The 16253-nt window shown below is 38.1% G+C and overlaps 1 protein-coding gene across 2 annotated transcripts in view; it reads right to left on the reverse strand.

Moving 5' to 3' along the window:
• MAN1A2 (mannosidase alpha class 1A member 2) overlaps positions 1-16253 on the reverse strand; it is a 129860-nt gene that overhangs the window by 50562 nt on the left and 63045 nt on the right. For both annotated transcript variants that reach the window (XM_021549098.3, XM_021549099.3), the window contains exon 5: positions 16073-16153. In XM_021549098.3, the coding sequence (XP_021404773.1) occupies positions 16073-16153 (81 nt within the window). The remainder of the gene's footprint in view (positions 1-16072; positions 16154-16253) is intronic.

Here is a 16253-nt window from a genome sequence, read left to right on the forward strand (position 1 = left end):
AACTGAATGATGTTCCTGTCAAGCTTATTTCTCCATCCTACTGAGGCTCCTCTGTTCTTCGTGGTTTGGTGTCATCAGCAAATTTGCTGCGAGTGCCGCCTGTGTCATCATCCAGATCATTCCTGAAAACATTGAAAAGGATTGGACCCGGGGTACACCACCAGTTACTGTCCTCAAACTATATTTTGCATAGCTGATGATCACCCTCTGAACTTGTCTGCTCAGACAGTTTTCAATCCACCTCACTATCTGCTCATCCAGCCCACATTTCACCAGCTTCTTTATGAGGATCTTATGAAATAAAGTCAGTTCATCGTAGGTCATCAAGGTCAGTTGAATATGAGATCCGTTGTTCTGGGGAAGAGTTTTCTAAATTAATTGCTCCATCATCTTTTCAGGGATAGAGGTAAGACTGGCCAGGCTCTAATTCCCTGGATCCTCCTGCTTGCCCTTTTTGAAGGTAGGAATAATCTAAGGGTGATGCCATCACACTCACCTTGAGCTTTGGTGCCAAATGATACCCACTTAAACCTTTGGTGGCAAAGCTCCTACACCTGTGCAAGGCATTCACCTGTTACACACAGGCAGTTTACACAGGCAAAGGGAAAGAAACTGCTTAATTCTAACAGTCTCCAAAATTTTAAAACACTGCCAAAATTCACTCTCATGGAAGTCCATGACTGATTACATCTGCTGCCACAAAGTACTCCTGTGCTATGAGAATTCTGGTCTCTCAAGAGCAACAGAATAAAGCAGATAGTACTTAAGCCATAAATATTGCATAACTTGATGATTTGCTCATTTCACAAGACAATAAATGCTTCATGGAATGTTCCTTCTTTGTGGGAAAAAGAAACTGCCTTAGTTTTCAGAACATGTAGACTAGCTTGACATTTTCTTTAACCAGTAAAATCAAAAGACTTCTACAAACAGTTTTATTTAAGAAAGTCACACCAGATTCCTCCCTGAAAGATACACTTTTGCTGACAATTTTAAAGAACAGTAGGACAGGGAAGGAAGGCTGTCCAGTTTCAGGTGATGCAAGAAATTAGATGATGAAACACCTAACTTAAACTTCATGGCTACACAAGTTTGGTTCTCCTTAGTTTCTCTGCTTAAGGATCCAAATATCAAGTTGGTAAAATTTTTCTAATTCAGGGTATCACAACTATCACCACTTCCAAGGTAAAAGCTGCAACCATGCTCTGCACTTTACGTCTGGAACCAAAAGCTCAGTAAAGCCCAGATGACTGGACAGGTCCATTCATGCATCCAAGCTGCTTCTTTCCTAGAGGCTCTAAACTGTTTTGAGATGAAAATACAGGTCATGAGTTTTTTTTGAATAAAGAATACAGGGACAAAGACTATCAAAAGAGATGGGAAAAAACTATCTGATCATAACAATCGAGAAGTATACTAGTGGTGGTTCCTAAGTTAAGAGTTGTACTGAAAAGCATTAAAATGTCTATCTGATAATATTGTTCAGCTACAGTCTACAAATGAGCTGAAAAATAAACACACAAAAATACTCCAACTCCATCAGTTAATTGCAGATAAGACATATTGTCTGGTTGACTACAACTTCCCCTATTTACATTTTACAAATTAGCTAATATATATTGAAATGCTGCTTCTTAGATAAAAGATAAATACTCTGGTGTTTCTCTACCATCAGCAGGGAAAGATTTGCAAACAGAATTCTTAAGTGATACTATCTTTATCTTCTTCAAAAGTTTTCCAAATATGGTTTCTTGGACAAGAGACATGAGGAATCCAGTTACTGTTGACTGAGGCATCTCAGGATATAATGAAATATTCATTGGTTTCACACTACTGCTATTTTTGAAAAATCCATATGAGAAAGTCTGTGCATATATTAGCTTATTAGAAATATTCAGAATTTTTGCTTTAGAAGATCTGAACATAAAAATTTGGCATGTATTGGGCAACCAGCTAATCATATTTGAACTACCTGGCACTGGCTAATAATACTTCAATTAAACTGCATAATTTCCATTTATTTCAATAGCTGTATTAGCTTCCTTGGCACAAGTTTCATGCATTTCTGAGTAGAAATGCTACATGTTCTCAATTTTTAAAGGGCCTTCAAATCCAAGGCACTTTACACCAGTCAGTCAGCATCACAGATGACTTAAAATTCAAAATGAATGTAATGAAAATCTGGCATATAAATGCCTCCTCAATCTGATAATTCCAGAAGATGTAGCACACTGCCTCACATCCCATCTAACTGAGCCAAAAACCATGGCAGTCTTCAGTTAATTTTCTCTTCTGCTATTATTATTAGAGTAGTAGGCAATTTCTGTGCTTCATCTTTCCTGCTTTTCATATCTCCAGCTTCTTCACTCTAAATTTACCTACACAAGCAGTATTAATCTGCCAGTTTAGTTACCTTTGTAAAAAAATGGTCCCTGAACTAAAAGCAACAATCTTGAATTTGCATAACACACCAACCACAGTCACTCATGCCTAAGCATTATCTCCTCTTTCTCTGGGAGCTACTACAGTAGCAGAGGGAACCAGATGTGACACCATGGACAATGCCTGGCTTCTGGCTTAAATGTTCCCCCACTAGTAGCTGGCATAGGGACAGACTGATTTAAACTGTGGAGAAAGGGAATGGAGAAAGAAAAAGGAGAAAAATTGATCTGGATGGCCACCAGGAAACTGAAGAAAAGAGCCATCAAGAGAAAGAAGATCAGCATGGAGTTTTGCCAGTGGGGAAGCAGAAGTGGTAAAGGACAGAGCTTCCAGTCTCCCACCTCCTACAAGGTGAAGTGTCAGGGAGAATTTTATAAAAGAAGGAAGCATAAATAGGCAGTGAAGGGGAGAAACAAGGGCATCAAGACGAAAGACAGGGAACAAATGGAGATCTAAAGAAGGTAAGACATAAAAGGGATGGACTGCCAAAAGTACAGCTGTAAGGAACAGGATTATGAGAAACATCTTGGGGAATCTGACAGGGGAAAAACATCAGCTCATCTCATCTCCAAAACATATTCGTAGGATCTAGAATTGACTCTAATATATCAGTCTTTCAACATGCCCTTGTAGCCAAATATATCCAGGCAAAGCAATTGGTATCAACAAATCTTGGGGTGGGTTTTTTTTCTATCAATCAATGATCTTTGGTATTTTGGTACTACCAGCTGTTCTCAGTTGAGTTACAGACTGCACTGTGTGTCTGAAGTTCGCAGTCCAACTGATGATTCAGTCACTCTGTGTTTTTTAAGAAGAAAAATCTGTGTTAGAAACCTTAAGAAATGGTTCTGAAATAAAATAATTAAGATGTTTGTATTAAGCTAAAAAGTTTTATTAGAACCATTTTTGTGCAATAGATGTTATCTACTTCCTGTGATTATTAATGCCGCTTTACACTGGCTTTCTTTTTGGTAACACCTTTCCTAGCACCTTTTCTATTCATGACAAGTATCTCCTTTATTTCTCATATTTGTCTATGACATGAAATATATTTCCCATACATTTTTCTTTTTTGTCTTTCAGCTCTATGCTTTGATTGTCTCAATTTTTACTTTCTTTCTCAGTTATTCCTCTGTCTCCCATTTCTCTTGAATGTGCTGCCAAGCTTTCCATTTTAAATTTATCGTGATTTCCCCTTTGTCAGAAATTACTCAGTCCCTTTTAGACTGTATTTGCCTTTACAAAAAAAAAGTTAAACAGAGATTAAATTGCATATTGTTTTACACTATGTGCAGTCATTATACACACAGCCACCCTTCTCCCATTGGTATAATGTGACAGATTACAACACAAAAATCACAGTCTAGGGGAAAAAAAAAAGTAAAAATCACACAGCTTTTACATCTTCAAAAACATATCCCTGACACAATGACAGATGCAAAGCACATTACATTGCACCCGATTAAAGTAAATAGTGTTTGGTTGTTGGTTTTTGTTTGTTTTTTCTTTTTTTATGAACTGGCATGTTTTCCCCAATCAACTGATATATAGCTTATTTACAGTTTATATATACATATATGGACTGAGTTCTGACAGAAAATTAGTTGGCAAGCAAAATCTATGAGCAATGAATTAGTAAGCACTGAATCTTCATAGTTGCATAAATTCTGCAAGGCACTTGAAAAACCAGACATTTGTTTTGACAAAATGGTGAGATAAATATCCAGACTCCTGGAGCATAATTTATAGTTCTCAGGACCAGAACTATAAGATAAAAATGTTGCTCTTTTATGCCACACAAATGAAAATAAAAAAGGTTCAAGAGCAATAATCTGATCATCTGCATAAAATAAAAAGTGTAGAGATACCTCTATAGTTACATCAATAAGCAGTACTTAAGTGGAAGATTCCCTGCAGAGAGATATCTGGACTCTGTCCTGTACTACATCCTGACTATTCATGTGTCCATGAGGCACAACTACCACTCCTCTAACTTTTCACAACTTTCTACTGCTTCCACAAATCCTTCTGAGAACATCATTACCAAGAAGCTTGCAGCATACCAACAGCAGTCTTTTAAGCCTTATTAATGACTTCAACAGAAATAAATTCCTCCTCATAAAAGTTCCTATTTATAAACCCAAATGGTCATAGGTCTTTTGCTACAGGATTTCATACCAGAGGTTCAAGCTGAGCAGCTTGCCTTTTTTGAGTTTCACATACTCTTCCAAAGCCAGAGCTACTCAAAATACAATCCCTTATTCTGTCCCCATGTTGGTCTGTTCAGCATGAGTCATTCATTTTTCTTGTGCCAGTCTGCACCTACACCTTTGGCAACACTAAAGTGGATTTAATTTACACAGGCCTAGTTAAACATTTAATTAAATTTCTCAGGAGTTTTCTACGTATTTGCCATCTCAACAAAAGCAAACCTACAGTCAGATATAAATTCTTAAGTTGAGACTTTTATTATCAAATCACTACTGTACTGATCATCTCTTATTTTCCATTATATAAATTGCTGGGATGTGCAGAAGAAGTGAAATCAGACTATCTGGTTCACAATTACTTAGGTCACCTTAAAACACCTTTTCTTAAAATGCACATAGTTGCATTATTTTAATATAGGCGTTCATCTTGTGTTTTGAATTAAAATAAAAAATCATGGAATCACAGAATATGCTGAGTTGGAAGGCTAGACAACTTCTTGGCCATTCCTTTAAAAATATGTTTCTTGATTTTCCACTTCATAAATGGTAACAGAATGTTACTGCAGACAGCATCCTCTTGATTCCTAGCACATAAGAAGAGTTCACCATCTTTATCACGTGGTAGGTGCACACATCATCAGAGGCAACATATTTTTTGTCCATATTTTTCCCAGATTCTAGTGGGTTTGCTTAGCAGCTATTGTAGCATTCCTGGCATTTATTTTTCTCTCACCATATCTGTTCTCAGCTAGCATGCAAATTCCTTTTCAAGACAAAAACAAAAGAGTTAGTAGTGAATGAGAACAAGTTCCAAAAGGCAAAGCCAGCCAAAGATGCACAATTTTAAAGTAGTATCATGTCCAGAGTTGTATTTTAGATCTGTTTCAAAGTGAAAAAAATCCTGCTGGAAGAACTGTGTTTTTCAGTTGACAAAAGACAATGCCATACTTCCTTTCTGGATCAGACAAAGTGTGAAAACCCTCAGGAGGAAAGAACCAGAAAACTCCATGGTAGAAACTAATGTGTTACTGTGTCAAGAGTAATGCCAATAAATGAATGTCTGGAAAAACATGAGGAAGGATACTGTACTTGCTGTCACTGGTGCCCATCAGCATCAATATGTTTATTAAACTAATGAAGAGGGAGAAAAACTAACAGACCCGGTCAAGAGGAGATGCATGGCATCTCCTCTTCATGTTACCATGAAGAATAGTTACCAATTACCTATACCTCTTAGTTTTTACAGCCCTCCACAGGAACATAGTCAAAGAATAAGTTTTAAGAGTAGCTATCACTGCACAGTTAATCTATTTTCTAGTGCTAAATCAGATTGTCCTTTATTTCCACCAGTTTAAAGTATATTATAGTAACAGAAAAAAACCTATTTTCAATCAGAATGGAAGAAACAAATCCGCAATGAAGTCAGTTTTCTCTGCTTCAGGTATCATGCAGCACCAAGATGAAGCAATAAACTGGGTTAAGTGTCTTTTGCCAGTCAAGAAAATGTTTACTTCAAGCCTGGTAAACAGAAACTGCACAAGCATTGCAATCTGCACTGCAGTGAGCAGTGGCAACGCCCAATATGAGACAATGCTTTAAAAGTCAGAGAAAAATAGAGGGTTTTTTTCAGGCTGTGTCCTGTTAAGAGACCAGTGAGCTGTCACAACTACTTATGAATAAGCAGCTCATCTCCTGGCAACAAGCTCAAATCTCATATTCATTGAACAGGATGTACACAATGCTGCTAACTCTTCTGAGATTTTCACCCTTTGAAAACTTAATTTAGATAAGCCTTAAAGCTTTAATTTAGGTAATTTCATCAGTACATCTAAGAATCCTGTGAAACCAGTACATGCAGTATTGTCTTACTTATTGAAGACCTATATTTTATATAGTTAGGTTGGTTGTTGGGGATATCCATTGACACATATAACATAATTTGACTAACGAGTTTTCCTGAACAGAGGAGATGCTGCCTGTCAGATTCCTGGAAAGGATTAGTTTGATTATCTGTTAATAGAGTATCAGGTACGTAACAGCCCTCATGCTCTACTTTAAATGAGATTTGAGGCTGGATTTATCCACACAAATGATATTACTATTTTGCCCAGAAAGATATGTCATTTTGATGGTGTTTAAAAAGATGAAAAAGACAGTCATGTAAATGAACTGCTTTATATCTGGCAAAGGTAAATACAGTAAACTATTAATTTTTTTTTTAATATTGCAAATACTGTAAATAACTTTGTTCAACAAAAATAAAACAATAAGCTACCATTTTTATTGTATTAATAAATCAGCAGCAGACAGGAACACTTTGTCATAATGGTGCAAGTATCCTCCTGCTGCTATCACGCTGTTCCTCAAGCACAGCCGTGTACACTGTGCAACAATCACAATACTCTCTATCCACCTCTGGACTTTTGTCATTCCATGCAGTACTGCTAGCAGGAATATTTTATTTCCAAGTGACAGTCACACCACAAGTTTTAATGATTTCATGAAAAAAAGCAAGCAGTGGTTGGTCATTTATGCACTCTCTCCTCAGACAAATGCTGCTCATACCAGAGAACACTTAGTTACTGTAAGATGGGGTCACTCCTGCATACCCTACAAATCTCTTATGAACTGCTAACAAAGGAGCTCTTGGCAAAGCATGTAAGATCACTTAGCCCAATTCTCAGCCACTTTTCCTACAAACCAGAACACATGCAAGAACTGGAAACAACCTTCACATTCTGCTGCAAACAGCTGCAGATGAACTTTTGTGGGAAGCAATTCCAAAGCCATGGGCTGAACATTTGGTTTTGTTATAAACTTTCTATCAGATACTAGTCAGAAAAGTTAAATCCAAGTTTGAAGAGATAACTGTGGCATTCCTTTTTCTGGTTCTTCTTGCTTCAGAAAATGTGCTGAATTGTCAGAAGCTTTAATGACTCTAATCTAAGAGGGCCACAGGCACTCAGAGTGCTAATTGCTGAGAAAAGGTAATGTGATACTCCTGATCACTGAAGTACTCCAAATCCAGTAACTATCTCTAGTATTTTTATCCTCAAGTCTATCCACTTTGCAATTACTAATGCCTGAAATGAGCACAACAACACACACTCTCAAAACACTGTAAACCTTCATGAGACATATGTCCAATGCAATTCCACAGAAGGGATGGAGAACAGGAAGTTCACTCTGGGTGCTCATAAACACAGATGGTACACACACATACACCTCTGCCAACTCTCCTGAACAGCACCTATGGGTGATGACTAACTAGCTCTTCCCCTGTGATCACCCCTCTGTCTGAGGTTGCATTTCATGCATCTGCAGAACAGAGCACTAACTTCCCAAATACCCTGGAATATAGTGACCATCTCAGACATGGAATAGAGGAGTGTTGGTAGCATACTACAGTCAGCACACACACTGCTTTGGGGGAAATCCTAGTTCAAAACAACCAACTTGGCAGATGCATTCTACAGCCTGTGATATCATTTAAAAAAAAATCTTAGCGAGTAAGCACATCAAAACAAGCAATGATCTCTTAAGGATCAGAAAATAAAACAGGCTTACTCACTGAAACGACCATTAAAGAATTTTGTTTGTATAGATGTGGGCTCTATTTACATGTTTTTGTACTATTTCATCTTTAATGTTCAGAAAGAAAGGGGAAATCCACATATTTAAAGGATCCATCTTAATTTGGATAAAATATATGTACCAGAAAGTCTGCAGTGAAACAAAATAGATCATATAACATCATGTTCCTCTGACTCTCTTAGTCTCAGTTAACTACACCTCCCCAGCCTCCTGATGATGACATGCATTTTGCATCTTGCCTTGTCCTACAGCTCCAGCAAGTGCCTGCCTAAGTTTGCTCCAGGTACTCTTTTTCAGCATTAGAGGATTTTATTTCCTGCTCTCCATATGAACAGTATCTCACTTAACAAATATCCTAACACATATTATGAGAAAACTGAAAATAATGCATGCTGGGAACACACAGGGGAAATACCAAAATCCCTAACCCAGGAAACTGCTGTTTGAGGGAGTTCACCAACTCCCACAGGTGATGCCAAGCCCCAGAAGGGGTCCATGGTCATGAGGGCAAGCCACCACAGCGAGCCACCAGATAGCCATTCAGTGTCACAGCCTGGGCTGTAGCCATGGGGAAGGGAAAAACTTGATACATAGAAGGTAGAAGACTCCCTCCTGTCCTGGGGAGATGCTGATAACTCTGTAATTATCAGTGGATGGGGCCCTTTTCTTTTTGGCTAGGGCTTGCCATGTAAGAAGTATGCCAAGCCACTCTGGAAATACAACCTTTTTAAAAGCAAGAAGAGGTCCCACAGCATGGAAAATAAATAATAGTCAAGGATTATTAACCTTTAGGAAAGATGCCACAGTATTCAGAGACAGCAGACATGCCTGTGACTGGGATCACTGTGAAGAGATTACTATTCTTGTAGATTTACTCAAAAAATTGGACTTTATCTATTTTTCAAGAAGCTGGACAGACATTTGGCAGGCAATCATGCTCATTCTAGCAGTAGGTATCATCAATGCTGGAGGCTATTGGACAGGAGCCCTATATAGAGGAGAAGTGACAGCAATTCATCAAGTACAACTGTAAAAAAATTGGATTTTGAACATAGAGCAATAACCTCTGGTATAAGATTGTTCTTTGTCTTATTTAGGCTTTATTGCTACAATGATTATTCCCTGTGTTTAATTACTGTATGATTCTGCATGTATGCAACACGGGCTCTGCAGATGTCTGTCTCTCCCTCCTTGAACAAATTCCCATTTGGAGAGCAGAAAGTTCATTTACAGTGTGTTCACAAAGACTTGGAAGTGAAAATACTGCTCGTAGCAGGGTTCAGTATCTTCACTGCTGTCTTTTGAATGGATTTCAGAAATGAGGAACAATGGATCCTGCAAGATGCTCTAGGAATCTCCACCTGCCTTTATGAGCTCAAAGAAGTTCACACACCCAATAGGAAGGCTTGAATCTGATTTATTCTGGCATTGTCATTGGTGAAGTCCTCCTCGTACTGACTGCTCCTTTAATAGCCAGGTCTGGGGACAGCATAGCAGAAATTACAACTCTTGGACCACTTGATGCAGCACCTCACGAGAAAATCCAACTTCTGTTGAAAATTCCAGTGTGATATCCTACATCAGGTTGCAATAGACCTTTTACTATTTTAGTCCTTGAGGACACTGTAACTCCTGTTTTCCTGGTAGCCTACTCTCACAAATTCTACATTCAGACACAATCATCATGGATCTATTTTATAAATTCTCCTGCAGCTCATCGCTGTGGTCTGCTGGCAAGTTTTGTTCTTTCAGCATTAACACAGAGAGATCAGCCAACTCATTTCTGCTTTGTGCCATTCATTCTTTTTGTTTGCCTGCTTGTTACTCTTTTGCACCAGGAGTTGAAAGCATTGTGGACAGGCAGTGATTTTACAAAATAGTGCTCCTATCCTCCCTCAGAAATCAGTATCAGCTACCCCGATGCCCAAAAAGATCCAGATCCACAGATGCAACTGAAAGAAGTGGAAGAACATATAATCAACCATATATCAAATAAAGAGCAATTAGATAATTTGTGTTGAAAAAAAGAATTTACCAATACCAACATCCATATTGAAGAGAAAAACCCCCATGTTACTCAGAGAAAAAACAAGCTCCAAATACGACTGATCTTGAATAAAATCTTGAACCACAGAACTAGATAGACACCAAAGGAGATCAAAGAGTTCCAGAGGCAGATCCTCAGTAAACAGCCATGCCCTGTGGGTTCATTTCCAGATAACCTCCCTGGAAAATTACTTTAGAAGACTGTATGAACAGATAGATCCAATCTAATAAGAATACAACTTGCAATAGCATCCTTTTTTTTTCCTTTGTGAAATACAAGTAGCTTTATCTTGCTCTAATCTCCTTGTATACATGATACTCTTTCATTAAGCATTTCTATCCTGATGCTGTTACATACAATACAGTAATATAAAGATATTTATTTCATTAGTGCTGGATACTAAATTAAAGAAAATCATAAAGAATACAAAACATTCTTATACAGTAAATCTAGGGAATTAACTTGGAATAAACAAAGAAGCCTACTGTTCTGGGAAAAATGCTAAACAGTGCCTTGCTAGGCATCACTGAAAACTATAAAAAAACATATGGATTCATAATTAAAGACAAAAATTATATTTGTGCTGGTATGATGCACATAAGAAAGAAAATACTTAATGCAGCCACATTAAAAAAAAAGTTGCTTTTTTGTTGTTTTGTTTTGGGATTTTATTGATGGTTTTTGTTTGTTTTTAAATAATATAAAGCTAGTTTTCAGCCTAAGCTGCCATACTCAATGTTTACCCCAAACTAGACATATGGAACATTTAATTTCTGCTTATCTGTTACATTATCAGCTGTAGCATAGTCCCTCACCCCCAACCCACAAGCATAATGAAGACTGTACATAGTTCTTACAGAAATTAAACTATTGTTTCAGGGATTACTGAGAAACAGTCTGGTTCAATTTAGAAAAGAAGTCATTATATCTTTTACCATCAAGATGTTATTTTGGACTATTAATTTCATTTGACAGATGCAAAAGAGGAAGCACAGTGGTGCCTCTGAACTGAGAAGGCAGGAAACTTGCAGTTCATACACTTTAACTACAATCCTGTTTGACCAAAATGTAAAATACAAACATGTTATCCATTCTACCATGACCTGGGGTAGAAAATAGGAGTGCCTCGTTTTCACAGTATGTCTTCCAGTCACGATTCTACTAAGCAACTCTCATAAACCCTACACCTCAAAAATATTTAATTAGTGGCTCCTTATTGAATATAGGCACAATGAATTTTACATTTCTTATTTAGGTACTTAGAGATTATACCTATTAGCATACAATTTAATAAAGAATAACTAAGAGTGAACGCTTTACACAGGTTGCTTACTGGAACTGGGAAGAAATCTCTGGAATATGGCAAAATACAAGAGAGTCTGCCTGGAGAGGCTGAACTCTATTGTCAAGGTCTTTTCCAACCTAGATGATTCTATTATTTTATGACACAGAGCACTCCCAGGAGAGATCATGCTTTTTTCCAACCTTTTTTATTGAGCCTCTTTCTGTGGCACAGAATCTGTCAGGTTGGAAGGGACCCCAGGGGATGATCTGGTCCAACCTCCTCTTCCTTTCATTTGTATAATTTCGAAAGAAATACACTAAACACCCTCCACTTATACTGAGGACCCTAATACCATTTGCAGCTCTGGGGGTCTCAATAAAAGAAGAATGTGGACCTGTTGGAGCAGGTTCAGAAGACAGACATAAAAATGATCCGAAGGCTGAAGCACATCTGCTTTGAAGGCAGGCTAAGAGAGTGGAGGTTGGTCAGCCTAGAGAAGAGAAGGCTCCAGAGGGACCTTCTAGCACCTTCCAGCACCTGAATGGGGCCTGGCTTCCAAGAAAGATGAAGAGGACTTTCTACTACAGCCTCTAATGACAGGAGAAGGGACAACTGTTTTAAAACTGTGAGTAGTTTTAGAGTAGATATTATCACAAAACTGTTTAGGTTGGAAAAGACCCTTAAAGATCATCTAGTTCCAAATCCTGCCATGGGAGGGGACACCTTCCACCAGATCAGGCTGCTCAAAGCCCTCTTAGGGCCCTATTAGGAAGGCATTTTTAAAATGAGGGTAACAAGATTGTACTGTCCAGGGAAGCTGTGGACTTTTCCTGGCAGTGTTCAAGGCCAGGACATAGAGAGCACTGACTGAGTAATGTGTCTACTGAAAGCTGTCCCTGCCTATGGCAGGGGGAATGTACTACATGATCTTAAAAGGTCCTTTCCAACTCAAACCATTCTATGATTCTATACTCCACGGTTTTAGCATATATTCATTATATAGTTCAAATAATGTACCCTGGAGAAAAGTCAAAGAATCTCAAAACTGAAGACAGATTGGGACCTCATTTCTCTGTGGGAACTGAGACAAAGAAGGCACACTCTTTTATCTGGTAACATACAACTAGCCAGACAACAGATGGCCTGTCCACAATCAGCCAGGAGAAACATACTGTGCAGAGGATTTAAACAAGACCCCCCCACCAGACTGCAGACCTACAACTCCTGCCACCAGAGAGGTATCAATGTTGCTTCAACTTTAGAAGACTGAAACAGAATGCATGGGCAAACTTTCCACTATGTCTAGGTTTGCAGTAGTATCTTGATTATCTTCCATTTAAAAGGCACACTGACATGGAAAAATGGAGAAAGATGGTGATCTTTCACACATCAAGAGAACTGCCTGTTAGGGAAACAACTATGTCTCCCTACTTTAGCACACAGGTACAGGGAGGCAAGACAACCATGACATTTTCACCAAAATGCATCCTTCTTAAGCTTTAGCTTTACATGCTCATCACTCATGAATGCCCAGCAGAAATTCCCACATGTGAAAGGCTGAGCTGTTAAAAAATTTACACAAGTCATGTTTCACAAAGAAAGGCCTGTGACTCAGCACTGGACAGAACAAACCCTACAGCATTTTCAGCCAAGCTGTCAGCAGCTAAGAACAGCAATTTTATTTTTGGTTATATGGGACATATATTTCATTATTCACCCATTTCATCGCAGTGAGTATGAGGGAACCCTTATTGATTAAAGGACAGCAATACTCACAATCTTAGCAAAAAAGGCTTAAAATTCTTCCATTAATTATAATCAGCATTATTAAAACCATTATCTCAGTTGATGGTCTTCTAAGGAATAGCAGTAACAGGACAGTTTAAATACAGCATGGAAGCCACAGAGTCATGCCACTAGACATGCTAAATAAACTTTAAATCTAACATGTTTTCAGCAAAAGCATTAAAAAGACTATTTAATCTAAATTAATATTCTGCTGTACTTGAAAACTACGGTCTATAGCTACCATTATCAATCAATCAGATTCAAGCACAGTTGCCTTCTCCCTACAAAAAGCATTGTAGATACACCACGAGGACTTTAAAATTCTCCAGACATGGCCATTTACAAATTATTAAAGTTCCACAGCTGATGTTGAGTATTGGACACTGTTTTATGGTTGTCCCTACAGCACCTTTATCAACACTAAGTGATAGTAGTCCAAATGAAGTAAGAGCAGCTTTTATAACTATCATCAAACAGCAGTAACTCCTGTTGCAGACTTATGCGGAATTTATATTTATTTAAAGGAGAAAAACAGAATTAATTCTAAGCAGCAGTTCATTGCACTGGACCTTACTTAAAATACATCAAACAAGACATGCAAAAGTATGGAAAATTAACATGAAAACATTCTAAAACCAATCTAGCAACAGCCTTGCAGAAGTAGAGGCTTGGAGGTAGGAAGACGGTGACTGGAATATCAACAAGGTGTGGTAAGTGAATATGATCAAGTAAATGATGGCTTGATGAACAAAGAAAGGACAACTACCAGGAGACAGAGACTGCCTTAAAGGTGTAAGCCCATGTGCATGTTCACAACCTGGTCAGGTAAAACACCCAAAAGGGTGGGAACAGGCTTGTCTGTCTTACGAACGCTAGAAAGTGCCTCTTCACATGTCTGAATGCAATGGATAAAGAAATCAAGCATACCCCAATCCTGAGCTAAGGAATATATTCCCTTTTTGGGGAAGAGAGGACCAGATTGGAAATCACATCTCAAGCAACCTGTTTCCAACTCCAAGGAGCTCCCAGACGCAGGTGTCTCTCCTGGGCTCAATTGCTGAAGAGCCTCAAAATCCTTTGCTTGTCATATCCACAACGACAAATTGCAGAGAAACCCCGTCCAACTTGGCAAAGGAAGGAGACTCTGAGATACCCTAAGCAATCCTAGCTGCCACACTATTTTGAAAGAAATGCAGTCTGATCTCTTTTTTATAGCAGTTCTTTAGGAAAATAAAGATGATACATATGGACATTTGACGGGAATCCTGTATCACAAGTCATGAAGCATTTGAAGTCTGTTGGAGAGAATTATGCCATAAAAATCTTAAAAACAAAAGACTCAGCCCAGCCACCATTTAGGAAAGCAAGGGTAGATGCTTTCTAAGAAGGAAAGAAATTAAAGCTATTTAAGTAAAGGAGCTTGTTCTGACTCTATCAAGAGGTTAGAAGCAAATTTAAGAAGGAATACTCTGCTTTACTCTGCAGGCAAAGCATATGTTTTGGCAGTGCTTGGCTGCACCCATCTGCATACTGGAGCAAAAAAGTTCTTTTTAAGGGGCTTGTGCACAAGTGTAGTAACAATATATACAAATAATTCAGCTGTGAATGTGTAATTCTTGCTTTTTCTCTGAGGTTTTTCATATTCACAGTAAATACCTCCAAGGAGTATGTTCCAGTTTGAAGAAGGTGAAGCAGGAGCACTGGATGAAAAATAAACCACTCATTTCTTTCAAGATGTACACAAGGTTTTTGCTTTGCCACTGAGCTCTTCTTCCCAAACCAAGACACTCATAAAAGAGAAAATTCACAGATCCCAGGATGATGCCAAAGACTTAAAGAGACAAGAAATTATGAGTTTTCTCTTGGTTACTTTTAGGGCTGCAGTCTTAAAATTTCTGAGAACTTTTTGATTCATATGTGGTGCTTCCCTAAACAAAGGAAGAAGATGCCTAAGAACACCTGAAAGCCACGAAATATGTCAGGTGGTTGGCTACAGAAGGGTCATGAAAAATAAAGGACAAACCCAAAGAATCAAAGACACAGGCAATAGGTTAAAGACACGCAGCTCCTAAGATATGAGAATTGCTGGGGTCAAGCTCTAGTCTTGTTAAAGTATGTGAAGTAAGAGGTGACAGCACTGTGACTGCTGGACTAAGGAAGTCCATTGTTGCAAGTCTTTGGGGACATGCATCCTGTCAATCTAAGCATGTCTCTACATCTTATTTTTAACAGAAGTTTCAAAAGTTGTATAAAATTGGCTTGCTATTTCTCAGTTTGTCACTGAGAAAATGGTAAGAAGATTGAGTAGCACTTTGATGAAGCAAACCTACAGCCTTGCAGGACAAGTGGCAAAGCTATTATTTTTACCTTCATAGAGTTGCAGAATATCAAGACAAGTTATTGTTGGCATGAGAAGGCTGACATTTCACTTGACATTTCAAGCTGATGCTTATTTGAGTGGATATCTTCTGAAAACATCTTGATAAAAGAAGCATTTCAAAACTGTAACCAAGTGTCCTAAATGCCAAGAGACCTACTCAGAAACAAACTTTAAAGATTCCATACTCTAAAAATTAGGTTATTTTGGACAACTGACTGCTGTGAAATTAGTTTGCAAGTTACTGAGAAATCAAGATTCTACAAAAGGCTCCATCTGCCACATTTGCTATAAAACACTGAATTTCAGATACCTTCCAATCTCCTTACCTCTTGTCCTGAAAGGTAGTATGCTGCTAGAAGACCGCCAATGAAGCGAATATTGACCTCAAAAACAGACACTTCGGAATTCTAGAACAGAAAGAAAGCATTAATAAATAATTAACCAACTCCTTAATGAAAGAAGGAAAAAAACTATCAAGGAAAAAGAAAGTACATATCCTAAGGCAAT

The sequence above is a fragment of the Lonchura striata genome, chromosome 2 (genome assembly GCF_046129695.1).
Source record: "Lonchura striata isolate bLonStr1 chromosome 2, bLonStr1.mat, whole genome shotgun sequence".
In the NCBI taxonomy this organism is placed as follows: domain Eukaryota; kingdom Metazoa; phylum Chordata; class Aves; order Passeriformes; family Estrildidae; genus Lonchura; species Lonchura striata.